The 16,290-nt window shown below is 51.4% G+C and overlaps 1 protein-coding gene across 1 annotated transcript; it reads left to right on the top strand.

The window, feature by feature from the left end:
- The first annotated feature begins 8,356 nt into the window (after positions 1-8,356).
- Positions 8,357-13,361, top strand: LOC119104612 (translation initiation factor IF-2). Its single transcript, XM_037228333.1, has 6 exons — positions 8,357-8,398; positions 8,657-8,823; positions 9,074-9,995; positions 10,917-10,993; positions 11,472-11,595; positions 12,099-13,361. Exons 2-5 carry the CDS (start codon positions 8,752-8,754, stop codon positions 11,580-11,582), a joined length of 1,182 nt encoding a protein of 393 aa, XP_037084228.1. The 5' UTR covers positions 8,357-8,398; positions 8,657-8,751; the 3' UTR covers positions 11,583-11,595; positions 12,099-13,361.
- Positions 13,362-16,290: the final 2,929 nt, after the last annotated feature.

The raw sequence follows: 16,290 nt of genomic DNA, 5'->3' as shown, positions 1-16,290 counted from the left end.
GCGCGGCTTCAAGGCGGCGTTAGTGACGCGCTCTGGTCCACTCGCTGGAGGTCAAGCACCCGCACATGCGCTGAGAAAACACTGCGGTCGCGCCACGGCCCACGCCGCCGCCGCTACCGCTGCCACCGGCGCCACCGCCGCGGCCGCCGCCGCCGCCGCCGCCGCGACCAACGCCACCGGCGACCCCAATGTCGCACAAGCCGACAGTCCATGCAAACGAGAAAGCGCGCAATCTGCGCCGGCCAGCACTGACCCGTGCGAATCAGCGCCATGGAGCGCAGATCGGGACACCCGATGTCCCGCTGACGAGGGGGGGAGGAGGGGGGGGGGGGGCGATGCCAGCGCTTTCCATCTGTCGGTGTCGCGCCGACACAGCTGGGCTGCGGCCAAGGGTTCGGCAGGTGGAGTGATATCGAGATGGAGATCAGCGCGACGGTGAGATGTCGGACACCCGCGCAGGTTGTCTGGGGCGACGTCTGATAGGTTGGGAATCTTTTGAGGTCGTGATTAGGCACGCAAGTTTTGACGATAAGACGCCGCGTGCTCCATTTCAACCGGCGCAGCAGAGAAAAGTACACACGTTTCTCAAAATAACACGGGTTCACAGAACATGGGCTCTGCTAGCAGGGGTGTAGTTTCCTATTTGGTTGGGGGGTGCGAGCTTTTAGGCTCCAGCTCTCCAACTTTGGGAAGGAGGCGGACCAAATCTGGGAAGCAACCTCTTTGTTGGCATATTTTGGGGCAGATGAAGTCATTTTTTAACTGTTTTAAGTAGTAGACTCGTAGTAGGAAGAAGAGGGGATAGCCCCCCCCCCCCCCCGGCAAACTTATTTAGTAAAGTTACGCCCCTGCTGGTATGTTGTCATAAACTGTGCAGCCGGGTACCTGGAAACACAGACGCGGTTACGAAAAAACAAGCGGCGATGACAACGCGGTTTTCAAGTCAATGATCTACACGCATCGACATTGGGATAACGTTGAGGCTACACGAAAAGTCAGGCACCAGCTACTCCCGCCCCCTCCCCAGTCAGGCCTATGCCTGGAAGATAGTCTGTCATCTGCCGATGATCCGGTATATGGCTCGGTAGATAGTCTGGTACACCGAACTGCTGCCGTTGCGGTTGTTTTTTTTTGTTTTTATTTTTTATTGGCTTTGTAGGCTGCGGTCAATGAACGGGGCTTGTAGTCGCGAGAACGATAAACCGCCGCACTACAAGACACCAGACAGAAAATTTCGCGTCCGTCGTGTAAACAGCGTGTCGACTTCGGTTGCTCTCTTGGCGAGCCCGGCAATGACCGACGTGACACCCGCGTGCGGTCACGTGACATCACGAGCTGTCACGCCTCCGTTCGTGATCGGCATGAACTCGCAGTGAGTATACAACGATACCCGAACACTTCCCCAACTCCTGCGGTCCCCAAACCAGCTGTGAAAGCCAGTGCCGGGCTTTGCGAAAGCGGCGGTTGCTCGGAGCGCACCGCCCGTGCCGCGATGGCGCGCACCGGCCGCCCAAATGACCTTTGACCCCAGCCGTGGGATGGGTCAGAGGTCACATGCAAGTGAACGCCAATGGCGCCGCAATGAACGACCAGACCGGCACTTGATCGACCCACCGAACTATTACGACACTATAAATTGAATGTGAAGGCTGCGTGGAGGTGATTGCCCGCTATTTGGCCCAGCCTGGCGTTGATAGTGGTTGATGTCGTTAGCCAAGCTGACCGGACAGTTAAGCTGCTTTCTGGTGCCTTCTTAATGGCCAAAATCGCCCAATTAACCAACGCGCTCTTTAATGCGAATCAGGGTGGCTTCCTGGTAGTGGAGCTTTGTTCCACGAACCGTGGTAACTTTGTTAACGCCTCCAAGTTGATTACGCATCTCGCTCAGAACTGTCTGAAGCACGGCCTCATGACCGTTGACGCCGGCGAAGGCCGTCACTGCCCGCGCTCGTGCACCGAAGGCGGCAGTCAACTGCAACTTTACGCGGATAAACCATCGCAGAGTTTCGGCCAACAGGTCCGACACAGACACAGACACAACAGACACAGGTCCGAGCATACATGGTCAGGTGCAAGCGTGGTGTGCGCTGGGTTAGAATGTTTGTTGATAACAGGAATGAACGGAAGTGCACTTCCACTCCAGGCAGCTTTTAGACATGATCTGGCCGCGATGTTTTTTTTTGTTTTGTATTTTTAGCTTGAAGATACATGTGTGTGTCGAGAATACATGCACACAAGACGCACCGGCCGCGAAATGGAATAACGGCCGGTATGTCTCGTGTGCATATCGACTGCTATACGATGCACCAAGACGCCATCAATTTAGTAAAACAGCCGCTACGCCGCACAGCAAGAAGGAACTGTCGGCGGCAGCTTCCGTTTTCATTATTCCGACATCGCTGCTGCGAGCGAACGTGCGCGCATCACTCCGGCCGTGATACGAGTGACGTCACGTTGCAAGACGACGTCATAACAGTAACGTAAATTGGCGGACCGTGTAATGAAGCGCACTTAGCCGGCGCGACAGGCGGGCACCGGTGCGAACGGTCGGAACAGGATGGGTTTAAGCGGTGAAATGTGAGCGATCACGGAAACCACGACCACCGCAGTTGGACCTGACAGCCAGCGTTCGTGAACCATCGCTGCCGAGAACCGACACTGGGAAAGCCAAAACGAATATGCTAAAAGTTTTGGGAAGTACTGAAAGCGCGAGTTCATGAAGCGAAGCACTGAAACAGGGAATTCGGATGCTCCTGAGCATCAGGAATATCATATAAACTGTCCATGGTCATGTGTCCTGAGCTGCTTTGCTGGTTATCTCGACGTAAGCTCCGGGAAGCCTTTTGAAGCTCCGAGAAGTGTTTTTGAAATCTGAGAAAAGTTTTGAAGTTCCGAGAAGCATTTCGAAGTTTCGAGAAGCATTTTGAGGTTTCGAGAAGCATTTTGAAATTCCGGTGAAGGATTTTGAAGTTACGAGAAGCGTTTTTGAAGTTCCGAGAAACATTTTAAAGTTCCGAGAAACACTACTTCAGCTTCGAGAGGCTCTTTTTAGTTACAAGGAGCATCTTGATATCGGTGCTCCCAGATCGACGGCACCAAGAGAAAACCCCGACCTTGCGACACCGCGCATAATGAAACCTCCCACGCGAGCCACGCTGTGACAAACAGCGCCATACCATCAACACTCGCATGCATTGTTCGGAGGCCCGCGAGGGCAGTGAGCTGGCACCAGCGACGCTCCGAACTTTCATTGCATGATGATGATCAGCGGGGTCCTGACAGGGGAAAGCAATCAGTGCTGGTTGCGCTCGGATGGATGAGCGGTGGAGGATCTGGGGTCGGGAGGGTCCAAGTGGTTTTTTGATGATGTCAGCGCAAGAGTGACCCTCAGTGCACTGGGTGAGATAACGTGAATGCACGTTCAGATAGTTATCGTGATCGTCATACTAACGTTCGTCTGCAATGGCCTTAACACTCAGTTCTAGCTACTGGGCGCTGTGCGCGGGAATGCAGCATATGTCCTGTTGCTAATTTCCCGATTTACTACAGATCGATCATTTAGCAGCAGCGATTTGTACAAGTCCGGTTACGGTATGCAACACTAACGCGTCCTCCCAGTTGAACTCCGAAAAAGTTGTGCCAGGCGGGCCAATTGAAACATATCTTAGTAAATATTGAATTCCGCTATTTACTTAATCTCTCTCCTTTTCTCTCTCTCTTCTCTCTCTCTCTCTCTCTCCATCCTCTCTCTCTCTCTCTCTCTCTCTCTCTCATCTCTCTCTCTCTTCTCTCCTCTCTCTTCCTTTTCTCCTCTCTTCTCTCTTCTTTCTTCTTCTCTCTCTCTCTCTTCTCTCTCCCTCTCTCTCCCTCTCCCTCTCTCTTTCTGACTTGTTCCTTCCTTTTCATAATGTTCCCCTCCCGTTTTCCCTTTTTCTCTCTCCACCTCCGAAACATTCCCCACCCCAGAAGCCTGCAGTGTTCTCCAGTGTGAGCCCGCGCTGAGTTCAACGCTTCCAGGCCTCCAAAACATATCACTGTCGCCGCGACAGCCTTACGACCACTTACATATGCGCTCGTTTAGAGTGCCCCATCACTTTCCTGCCGTCCTTTGCCGCTAATGAATCGGGCTGCTTTGTTAACGTGAAATGTAGGCCGACGTACCACGTGAGCGTTAGCTCCCGGCTAATTTCAATCCGGCCGAGCCACCGTTCACGTTATTGCCGGCGCGCACGCAACGGTCAGACGAGTGTTGGAGGTCTTTCATTGGCTCCCCACTTGCGCACTTTTGGGTGTTAGGCTCTAGGCGTTTGTTTCGCAGCAGGGCAGCTGTAAGCTTTTACATGGAAGTGATGAGCTGGATAAAGGTGACTTTGGGTCGTCGGCTCCACGATGCCAGCTTGGCAAAACGCTGGCTATTTTGGAGGCATGATGCCACGCAGCGTGACCACACGGTGTCATCGGATGCCGCTGTGAACTTTGCTTTCATCTTGGCCTCGCTGCCATCGTTTTCAATCAACCTCTAACAAAAACAACGAACCATGCGATGCATTAAAATGGCTTCTAGACTTGGCTTCTAATGCACGATCTAGCATGAGTAAAATGTGTGTCTGACGTTTCACCTAGATATGTTCTCGTAGAACTGAGCATTATTTCGTGTCGTTGCGTACCTCTTCAACTGGTTTAGAGCTAGAAAAGCTCCTGCCAGTTGGCTACAATCGTAAGTTGTTCAGTGCATTAGCGAGGAACATCAGTCACACAGATAAGACAGTAGTATTAGCCTTATTCCTCGGAAAAACAGGGGAATGGAGATATATTTAGGTTGATATTTCGGCAACATGCCTTTCCCGAAACAATAGCAGAAGTGCTATATATCTTCTACTATTGTTTCGAGAAAGGCATGTCGCCGAAATATCAACCTAATCATATCTCCATCCTCCCATTTTTTCCAAGGAATCAGGCTAATACTACTGTCTTATCTGCGCGACTGCAGTCGTGTCGCATATCACCGTGTCCTTGTGCCGGTCGATCTCTGGTCGCCATCAACCGCAACTCCTCTGTTCGAGTCCCGACAACAAAAAGCGACCCAGAATGCACGTGACTCTTTGATTACATCTCTGGCAACAAGAAGCTGCAACCAATGTTTGGATGTGAACTGGCTAGCTGGCTGAGGAAATTTTCCGATAAGTCTTTTCCGGATTGGTTACAAATATCTCCGAACTGTTGCAGTTCATCACCTTTGGGCACTGTGGTGCTGGATGCCAGCACCGGGTGGGTTATACGGCGGAGCTGTAGCTGCCTGGCCAGCGCTCCAGCTGCCCACTGCACTTCGTTCCCTAGGCACTGCATGGGTGACGTTGAACATCATTTTAGACTACTGCAACACTCCACCAATTTATCTGGGATCATCCACGTTGTCGTCATCAGTGGGACTTGACGACGGCGCATTCAGTTATTGAGGCTTTGTGAGCTCGCTCGCTTCCACTCTGGCAGAAAGGGCGGACACCGCGGGGAATCGAACCCCGTGCATATGGATCCCGAGACTGGAATTATCCACCGGCCCAACGCAGCTCTCATAAAAACTTCGATGAGACGTCATATTGCTGTCTGTTTTGACGTCACAACTGTAGGTTCATGTCGCCCTCACTGTCTCTGTCGTCCGCACTGCGAGTCTGACGTCACCCTAACGCCTCATCTGACATCACATCGTCCGTCTCCTCTTCAGGTGCTGGTCGTCCTGACGTTGGTGGCCGGGTCACAGGGCTTCTTCCTTCACCTCTTCGGTCTGGGGAAGCGGCGGAACCGAGGTCACCGACCCAACAAAGGTCACCGAGGTCACGGCGGACGTCACAAAGGTCACGGACATGGCGGAGGAGGGGGAGGCGGTGGCTTTATCAAGGTGTTTCCGGTCACCTATGAAGCACCATCATCAGACTATGGCGCGCCATCATCAGACTATGGCGCACCCTCATCCGACTATGGCGCCCCATCCGTAGGTCATGGAGGTAAGCAGGAAGGAGCTGAACAGTATCAACAGCGAGGCCTTCTGGCTAGGCCCCGTTCTCAATAAACGGGAGTTTTTTTCTGATGGTGCGTCTGCACAGAACAGTGCAGGAGTCAGCACTACTTGTGCCTAAAGTCAGTAATCCTTCGGCAAAATAATATCAGATGCGCAGGCGGTATGATGCAAATGATTCGAAGTCAGCCTTAGCGAATCTTCCATCATATGTGTACACGAGGTTTATTTGCTTAAAACCGTCCTCAGAAACGTATTGCCGGGGCCTGAATCGATGTTGCACTAGTCTTTCTTCTTTGACATTTGGAGCGGTTTGTTATGCAAGAAAGGAAATACGTCATCGAAGGCCAATCATCATTGCTTGCCTGCCAGCTATCGCGTAGTATTAAGACTGTCCACTGTCTTACCATCCCCTGTTTCTGGGTTCGGCGACTCGTTTTGCGAAAATCATGAACTGTTACCTTTGCATGATCCCTGATCTTTATCGAAAGTTCCGAGAAAGTCTATGTGACCAATCTGTCAAAAGGAGTGTTATTCAATAACGAACTTCTTAAAATCCTCGTCATTTCATTGAAAGCAGGCGTGGCTGCAGCCAAAGCAAGCAAAGCGTATTTCCACTAATATCTCTTGTGTTGTTGTGACGTCATTTGATGCGGCTTACAGACATGCATGGCAGAGTATGTCAACTCACACAATAAGCGGAACCACGCATGAGCGCTGCTCAATCAGTTTTTTTGTGTGTAAATTTCAGACCTCGGTGGTGGCGGAGGAGGATATGGTGGAGGTGGAGGAAAAGGACACGGAGGAGGCGGAGGAGGACATGGCGGAGGTGGAGGAGGATATGATGGAGGTGGAGGCGGGCATGGAGGAGGAGGAGGGCACGATGGAGGAGGCGGAGGAGGACAACGGAGGAGGAGGAGGACACAGTGTAGGAGGCGGAGGAGGACATGGTGGAGGTGGAGGGAGGACACGGAGGAGGCGGAGGACACGATGGAGGAGGGCGGAGAGGATATGGTGGAGGTGGAGGAGGACACGGAGGAGGCGGAGGACACGATGGAGGAGGCGGAGGAGGATATGGTGGAGGTGGAGGAGGTCACGAAGGAGGCGGAGGACACGATGGAGGAGGCGGAGGAGGATATGGTGGAGGTGGAGGAGGACATGGAGGAGGCGGAGGACACGATGGAGGAGGCGGAGGAGGATATGGTGGAGGTGGAGGAGGTCACGAAGGAGGCGGAGGACACGATGGTGGAGGCGGAGGAGGAATATGGTGGAGGTGGAGGAGGACACGAAGGAGGCGGAGGTCACGATGGGGAGGCGGGAGGGGGATTATGGTGCGTGGAGGGGAGGACACAACGGTGGCGGAGGCGGAGGAGGGTATGGCGGAGGCGGTGTGAGGGCACGGACGAAGAAAGGCGGGAGGCGTCTTATGGTGGAGGTGGAGGAGGACACGGAGGAGGCGGAGTGACACGACGGAGGGGACGGAGGAGGATATGGTGGAGGGTGGAGGACACGGAGGAGGCGGAGGACACGATGAAGTAGGCGGAGGAGGATATAGTGGAGGTGGAGGAGGAGGAGGAGAGGAGGAGGAGGAGGGCACGGCGGTGGTGGAGGCGGAGAAGGATATGGCGGAGGTGGTGGAAGACACGGAGGAGGAGTGGGAGGAGGCGGAGGATACTCAGGTGGAGGAGGAGGAGGACATGGTGGAGGGGGAAGCGGCTTCTCAGGAAGTGGAGGAGGAGGATATGGTGGTGGTGGAGGAGGAGGACGGAGGACACGGAGGAGGAGGGGGAGGATATGATGGCGGCGGAGGAGGAGGCGGAGGATACTCAGGTGGAGGAGGAGGAGGACATGGTGGAGGGGGAAGCGGCTTCTCAGGAAGTGGAGGAGGAGGATATGGTGGTGGTGGAGGAGGAGGCGGAGGACACGGAGGAGGAGGGGGAGGATATGATGGCGGCGGAGGAGGAGGCGGAGGATACTCAGGTGGAGGAGGAGGAGGCCATAGTGGAGGGGGAAGCGGCTTCTCAGGAAGTGGAGGAGGAGGATATGGTGGTGGTGGAGGAGGAGGCGGAGGACACGAAGGAGGAAGCGGATATGGTGGAGGTGGAGGAGGGGGAGGTGGAGGATACGGAGCAGGAGGGGGAGGGTATGATGGCGGCGGAGGAGGAGGCGGGGGATACTCAGGTGAAGGAGGAGGAGGACACGGTGGAGGAGGAAGTGGCCTCTCAGGAAATGGGGGAGGAGGATATGGTGGAGACGGTGGAGGAGGATTCTCGGGAGGAGGAGGAGGAGGAAGCGGATATGGTGGAGGCGGCGGAGGTGGATACTCAGGAGGTGGAAGTGGAAGTGGATACTCAGGAGGTGGAGGTGGAGCCGATATCGTTGTAGGTGAGCTTGACCATATTGCTATGGAAAGCCTAGGTGGCATTGGTGAACCCAGTTTGCCTGGAAAATTTACGACTTGTTATGCAGTGGCCTCCTCACAGGTGGCTCTCATGGGGTTTTCCTGCAAAACTCAGCTGGCTTTTAGCACCATCACGCGTCATTAGCCCAACCGGATATTTGAGGAACCTTGAAAATACTCAATGACGCAGGTGGTCCACCACGCCACATCGCAACACTGACCACGACCTGATCTTGTCTCAGGGTACGGAACCGCGCCGGCCCCCTCCTCCGGCTACTCAGCGCCGGCTGGTGGCGACTTCACATCGCCGTCGGCCTCCTACGGCGCTCCGGTCAGCATGTACATTGTGCCGGCGCCCGATCTCAGCCAGGGGCCTACCGGCGGATACAGCGCCCCTAGCGGCCAACAGGTAAGTGGAGTTTCGTATAGTTGATGGGCGAGGTCACTAGTGTCAGTTGCTGGCGTGCGGTCATCAGACGTTGGGAATGTTCGCTGTTAGCTTAAATGTGTGCTTTTCGGATGTTCTCTCTTTTCCAATGAGCGATTTCGTGAGACTTCTGAAATAAATCGTAAATAGGTACAAATTCCTGGTCAACCCGATGGCGGAAAGTTTGTGTACATTGTGTACCTCACGCCGAAATGCTCCTGTTTTGTTGCAGGGGAGTGTGGGGCAGTCCTACGGCGCTCCGTCTGCAGGCGTTGGTCAATCCTACAGTGGCCCATCCCAGTCGGCAGGGCAGTCCTATGGCGCTCCGTCTGCAGGCGTTGGTCAATCCTACAGTGGCCCATCCCAGTCGGTAGGGCAGTCCTATGGCGCTCCGTCCGCAGGCGTTGGTCAATCCTACAGTGGTCCATCCCAGTCGGTAGGGCAGTCCTATGGCGCTCCGTCTGCAGGCGTTGGTCAATCCTACAGTGGCCCATCCCAGCCGATTGGGCAGTCCTATAGTGCTCCAGCGGTAGATGTTGGTCAGTCTTATAGTGCACCGTCTCAGTCAGCGGGACAATCCTACAGCGCACCATCCCAGCCAGCGGGACAATCATACAGCGCTCCATCCCAGCCAGGGGGACAATCCTACAGCGCACCATCTCAACCGGTGGGACAGTCATACAGCGCACCATCCCAGCCAGCGGGACAATCCTACAGCGCACCATCTCAGCCGGTGGGACAATCATACAGCGCACCGTCCCAGTCAGCGGGACCGTCCTACAGCGCACCATCCCAGCCAGCGGGACAATCCTACAGCGCACCATCCCAGCCAGCGGGACAATCCTACAGCGCTCCATCCCAGCCAGCGGGACAATCATACAGCGCTCCATCCCAGCCAGGGGGACAATCCTACAGCGCACCATCCCAGCCAGCGGGACAAACCTACAGCGCACCATCCCAAGCGAGTGATTCTCTCAGCAAGCCGCAGCTGGTCGGTGTAGTCTACAGTGGAGCGACGTCGCCGGCGGCCAACAACTACGTGGACGTGGGAGGGGGCTCCGGGGCCGGCCCGGGTCAGGAGTACTCCGCGCCTCAGCCCCAGCCGGCGACGGGCCCTAGCCAGGACTACAGCGTGCCGCTACAGCAGCAGGTGGGTGAGAACGCACACCGAAAGCCATGCTTATGATGTTATCCTTATGATGGCAAGCCATGTAACTAATGACATTAAGGATAGAGTCGAACAGCTTATTAATGTAATAACGATAATGATACAATGATAATTATTATACAAACATGATAATGATGTTGATGATGATGATCATGTAATGACGATGAACAACTGATAATATATCAGCGATATAATGCTCATTGCGTATGATGCAAAACGACATTCGTGATTAAATGAAATTATTCAAATAATGGTTGCCATGATAATGTGAAATAATGCAAACGATGATAATCATGAAAATGCCACACAACATGAATCATGGCAATCAAAATAATGTCAAATAGTGCGACTAATGAGATGAAGCTCAGGTGTATCTGGAGTGTCGCTTTTATATCCTGTCAGTTAAAAGTGTAGTTTCCGTGTGGTTTGAGTTGTGATGGGCTGTAGGGAGGGTAGGTTCAGTTTGCGGTGTGGTTTGAACAGGGATGAGGAGGGGTGGTGGAAAAATCGGGGTGTACTTAGGATGTATCTGAGATGGCATAGCATTACGACGTGTGCACGTTTGCGCGTTGCGCAGGTTTGCTTGCGCACGTTGGAACGTTTGAATGTCCCTGATAGGGGCCCTCACAGACCCGCGTAGTGCCTGCGTTTGCGACCATATCGTGAAAAGAGGAGTAGGATTTCGATGCCGAGACCGGCACGCGATGTTAAGTCGCCGAGTGATGCCTGGTCTGATACTGAGATAACGTAGCCGATACCACGAAACGTGTGCCTGCGCTGAGGACATCATAAACTGGTACAAGCATCGGCACAGCGACACCTTTGTTTCCGGGCTCGCGATCGTGCGTGACCCTGGGCTTTTATCCATAGGCGCGAACTTTTAGTTTGGATTACCATTGACAGGTAGCGTTACTGGCGTCCAACCTTCCTACCGCGCTCGCCCAGAACGACTACGGACCGCCGTCAGATGCCGTCAAAATACAGGTTTGTACCAGCCCCTGGCATGAGGAAGGGCTGTTGTAATGGTGAGAGAAAGGAGAGAAAGGTGACAGAGCAACCTCTGTGTCTATGGCAATCAAGCAAGGACTATCAATGGGCTGTCAAAGTTTGCCGTGTCTGAATGCTGAGTCTGTGCGATTTTTGTATTCGTTTCCAAAAAGATGCAATATATTTAGAGCGTGGAAACATTCGAAAACCGATGCCATCATGGGGAAATGTGTTCAGGCCAGTCTTGATATGTTCAACGCTGTGGTATAGCGCTGAGGGCAAGAAAGGTACTCGGAATGCATGCTGCCCAGCGGGTAGGTGGGAGATGGGCAGTTGGCAAAACAAAAAATGAGCCTCTCGATCATCCCGGAAGCCATGTATTTTTATGCTCGTGGCCATAAGCGTCACAATTATTCCTAACAACTTTTCGGTAACCCAAAAGAAGCACATAAAAATGCCATTTTTATTATTTCAGGCTCCGATCACCACGCAAATCGACAACACTTTAGTGCGAAACACGTTACCGAACATCGGCTTGGACGGAGCGCCACCTATCGGGGATGTTGGCGTCGCAACCTACCAGTGACGGCCGTATCAAGGTGAGGACGCCACCAGCCCCACAGTGCGCTCTGGCATCGACATACAGCAGCATGGGATTAAAACCTTGGTGAAAATGATGGACACCCATCATGCAAATATCTAGATATGAAGGTATCGGTTTTATGTTGAAATAAGGGTAGGTGGTCTGCTACCAGTAGCCGGCGCTAAGGGAAACGTGGGCAATTCAGCTCAGAAGGGGGATTTTGGGTCACTAGTCCCAAATAATTTAAAGCCATAACAGACACCGGATAACACACGCACATAGAAGAAGAACAAACGCACACATAAACTTTGTAACTTGCAAGACTAAGATGCTTGGGGCATGCGTGTTCCAAACACAACGAAGTCGTAAACTGTGACGACACTGGACATGCTGGCTAATAAATACGCTGCTAGTCAAATACTCTTTAACGTGCATTGTTTTATTTGAGGGCGTGATGATAATCATCTGTGTTGTGCTAATGGTCGTTTACTTAACAGAATTGTGGGTGCTTCATTTCAGTGCCGTGGCATAAACTGGTACGTCGGGTGCATTCTCCGTTAGAAAGTATTCCGCCCGTACGGGCCACCTCAAGCAGCGCGGAGTCGCCACCGTCACCATGGTTACCACGAGTGATGCTGCCCGAATCCGTCTCGAACAGTGTGGAGGCAAGATTGTCGGCTCCGGCGCCATGACTGCCAGTGATTTTCGAGCGGATTTGCCAGCAGATGATTGGCGGTCTGCTCTCGCGCGGTCGCAAAACATGCCGAGGTTATTATTGCCGTGCGCGCGTGCCCGACAGTCATTGCATGCCGATGAGACTGGAGATGGTTTGTGTTTGCCAACCATGTGTATCGAACTTATCGTGCTAATATTGATTAGAATGTTACCTGATTTGTGAGGCATGTGGGGAGCAGTGGGCTTTGTTTATGAATATGTTGTTGATGCCACCTCGATTTGGAAAACACTTTCCTGATATGGAGCATTGCATCACATCGCTGACGCAACCAGTAGTCTTGCTTTGATTCACGTGATTGCCTGTCTGTTTTTTTTTCTTGTCCTGAACTCAGAGTACCTCGTCAGAATTTCAGACATGCAATCCATGAAAATATGCTTTTTTATTATAAATATGTTAGGCTGTATGACGGAAAATTAAGCTGCCGTCACCAATTACTTTACCAACCTGCTTAGGCATGGATTTTGTTTAGACGGCGCCAAAGTAGCATTTTAATTGCGACACATAAATCCTACAAATTGTCCAGTCATGTGGTGTCGGAGGCCCCTTTTACCTGCGGCGAAACGTGCGTTTCTCCATTAAAGATACACTTTAGGCCTTTAAGCCAACTAAAGCAGCAGCTTCAAAAGTATGCTCCGAGCAGTTTTCAAAACCGTAGATGACGTTGTTACGTCCGGTATCATTTAATGCATGCTCTGACCTCAATACTAAACGCATTTGCAACGTCGCTTTTGCTGTCACCAGTGGTGCAATGTAGCCATACATGTCGAGGCCGCGTGCATTTTTCCGTTTATTTGTTGCAATAGCTGCGCTCTGACTAAGTTATAAACATTAATAGGTGTCCAAAATAACTGTATGTTGTTGAGAATACTACGTCTGCTGGGAGCAACGCGTGGTGCCAAGAATAATGCGGTTGTAGAGATGATGGCGTATTATTGAAGCATGCGTGCTTTCGAGACAAATGTGTGCTGAAGTTGGTGCTCCTTGTGTCTTTGTGTTTGGAAATGTGCTTGCTGGAAATCCTCGCGAAATACAGCTGCCGAAAGAGATGTGAAGAAGCGTATTGGCTGCGTCCATTGGCGCCCTAAGTTAGTCACATGTGATTAATGTGTAGCCCAAACGAGAAAGAAATCAAGCTATATGCGCCCAATACTAAATTTAGGACATACGGCTAGTATGAGGTATTAGTCATATGTCCTTACCCGACCGCAGCCAAATAAAAATGTTATGACTCTGTTGAAAAAGCGTCAACAGCTTATGAAAGGGCTCATGTTTTAGAGGATGGCGATGGTGAGCCTGACGTCCACCAAATGTCACTGTAGTTTCATCAAGTCCTTGGTCAGCTTATCTTGCCAAGGAGTGTATTTCTGCCCTGAGAACTTTTGCGAAAGGGAATCCGATGACATCCTCGATCTTTCCAGATACGCTCCCACTGATTTAAGATATCATTGGCACGTCCTAACAGCACGATCGGTATCGATTTATAAGTGACTCCATTGAGGTGGACAAAAAATCGATCCTGGTTGATAAATGTAGGATCAGTTAAAGCATGCTATGAGCTTGGATATGACCATGGATGTGTGGTATGCAGAGACGCAACCACGCGACAACCGTCAGAGAGGTCGATTCCGTTTGGTGGCATTTCTTATGGTTAAAAATGTTTCAACCTACTAAATGGCTACTGAGGCTCAGACCCTGCCGGTCGCACTGATGTGAAATGTGGTTTCATGACTAATTCAATGTTTGGCAAAGTTTAGAAGTGCTGACACTAAATACTGTAGCGGTATGAAGGAGATTGACATGAGAAGTCACAGCAACATTGAAATATAATTTCACCTTGCTTCCAGTCTCCATGATTTGTGATGGGTCTGTAGACTATTACAAACACCAATGTTTTGGTGACAGTTTAAAATCCAACGCTTACTTCTTATTTGCTGAAACTTAGTGTCCAGTTGGTGCCGCAGGAGATGAAATTTCTTCGTCACTCAGGTCACGTGAGTTCACCGTTTTACCGTGCTGCCAGATCTCTTTTCTGACGACAGAAGTTTTGCCATAATTCCGACGGTGTGCCTGATGGCGCCGACGGTCACTGTTTTACGTCAGTTCAAAAGAAGAAGCGACGCCGATTTGTTTGTGGACATGCCAGGTCAAGAGCATTACATCTCACGTGCCTCCTCAGCCTGGGGTTTTAGAATTGCTGAGATTTTTATTGCTGTTATGGAAATGAAAATGCTCCAGTGAAGATGAGTAGAAAAACTGAGTGGGAAAAAGTTGAGCAGAATTGCTGGCGTTTTGTTCAAAGATCATGGTGCGTTCCCTTGTTAGGGTGCCAATCTGGAAACATATTTTCGCTTGAAATGTGTTCAATGCCCGAACCCCAAACCGGTTTCAACGACCTCGGTCACAGCGATGCCCACGTTACGCACAGAAGATGAAAGTTCACTGCCTAGAAAAGGAGCTAGACTTGTTGGATAATCCAGGGAGAAAGGCCATTCTAATATAATCAAATGTTCGTTCAATCCGTGGCTGTCATGCCGTGTTATCACTCGTGGTATAAGTCGATATTCGAGTTATTCGCGGCATTCATGTGACCTCACGACTCTGCCCCCACATGTCTGGATCGGTGCGAGGTTACAGAGGGACTTCGCAAAAAAGAAGAAATGACAAGGAATGTAGATAAAGGACGCTGGCATCATGTCCCTATTGTACCTAACTTTATTTTTCCTTATCATGAGGCATTTCCATATCCTTATAAGTATCATTCAATCTAATGAAATGGTTCTCGTTTTCAACAAAATTACGTCATTGTCACATCTTCTTTAATCAGTGTCATTCATTTTCCATATTTGACTGTCCACGCTGTTCTGTTGCACATGACCGCGGGCAAACTGCACACTAAGGCGGCCGGACTTCGGCTGGCGCAAGCACCGTGAGCGAGTCGGCCGCTTCCAGCCCAGCAAGAAAGACGGCAATCACCCGAAAAGCCGCACCACCCGGAATTTCATCAAACACGTTTCCGATGCGAGAAGGTCTTTGTGGAGAGAGCTGAAATCGCATCGCGTTGGAGAAAGCAGCTTTGCTCGGCAACAGAGTCACAGAAACATCCAGAATGCCGAGGGAGTGCCTGAAGTGTTTTAAATCTATTGACGTGACGCAACGTGACCCATGTGACGCCACATAATTCACGCTAAATCCGTTCGGAACGAGTAGCTGCAGTCATTCATCCCACATTGTCCGGCTACGGGGCCTGTTGCCTCACCTGTTTCGCCGCCTTGACTTCTCTTGAGCGCCGCCTTGGGCATTCTATGAGGCCCGGCGCTTTTCTAAAAGCGGATCTAGCCAGACACCTGATTCAATTATTCAACAAAATCCACGTCAATATCAATCCCGCGCGCAATACAATCTCACAGGTCCCCGGCTGGCGAGTCTGCTGAATTATGGGAGCCATAGATTTGACGCCGCCTTCCAGAACCCGTGTCATAAACTGGAACGAAACGACGCCGATGCGTCCCGTTTATCCCGTGGCTCATTCCAGCGGCGCAAATCTCGACGACTTTGAGCCTAGCCTGCCTTTGCGAGACGTTAGTGAAAAGGTGGGTTGATTCAGGAATGCTGGGACTGAATGCTGGACACGGCGACGTCTCACAGAGGCTTCAGAGATATACATAACTCTTGTATGTTTGTGTATATATATATATATATATATATATATATATATATATATATATGTATGTATATCGACATTTTTCGGTGAAAAATTGCAGCGCTATTTCAACCCACATCAGTAACGACGAATAGCTCTTGCCATTACCTACCGCCGAAACAGTGATCGAGATATATGCATTACATGTGGGAGAGCTCACACCTAAGGCACTCCTTTACGCCTTTTGTACACCAAATTTTGTTTTTACGTGACGCCCCCTTTGAAGATGTGATGTTTTTCATCAGAGCGATTCATCTTCTCTCTCCCTCTCTCTG

The sequence above is a fragment of the Pollicipes pollicipes genome, unplaced genomic scaffold (genome assembly GCF_011947565.3).
Source record: "Pollicipes pollicipes isolate AB1234 unplaced genomic scaffold, Ppol_2.1 Scaffold_6052;HRSCAF=7182_pilon_pilon_pilon, whole genome shotgun sequence".
Lineage (NCBI taxonomy): Eukaryota > Metazoa > Arthropoda > Thecostraca > Pollicipedomorpha > Pollicipedidae > Pollicipes > Pollicipes pollicipes.
The sequence above is the reverse complement of the archived record's forward strand: the minus strand, read 5'-3'. Positions and strand labels throughout refer to the sequence as shown.

Coding starts and splice junctions, on each gene's coding strand:
- LOC119104612 (XM_037228333.1), top strand. CDS start 8,752: ATGTACATTGTGCCGGCGCCCGATCTCAGCCAGGGGCCTACCGGCGGA. Junction 9,996..10,916: donor GCCGCTACAGCAGCAGGTGG/GTGAGAACGCAC, acceptor ATTGACAGGTAG/CGTTACTGGCGTCCAACCTT. Junction 10,994..11,471: donor CAGATGCCGTCAAAATACAG/GTTTGTACCAGC, acceptor TTATTATTTCAG/GCTCCGATCACCACGCAAAT.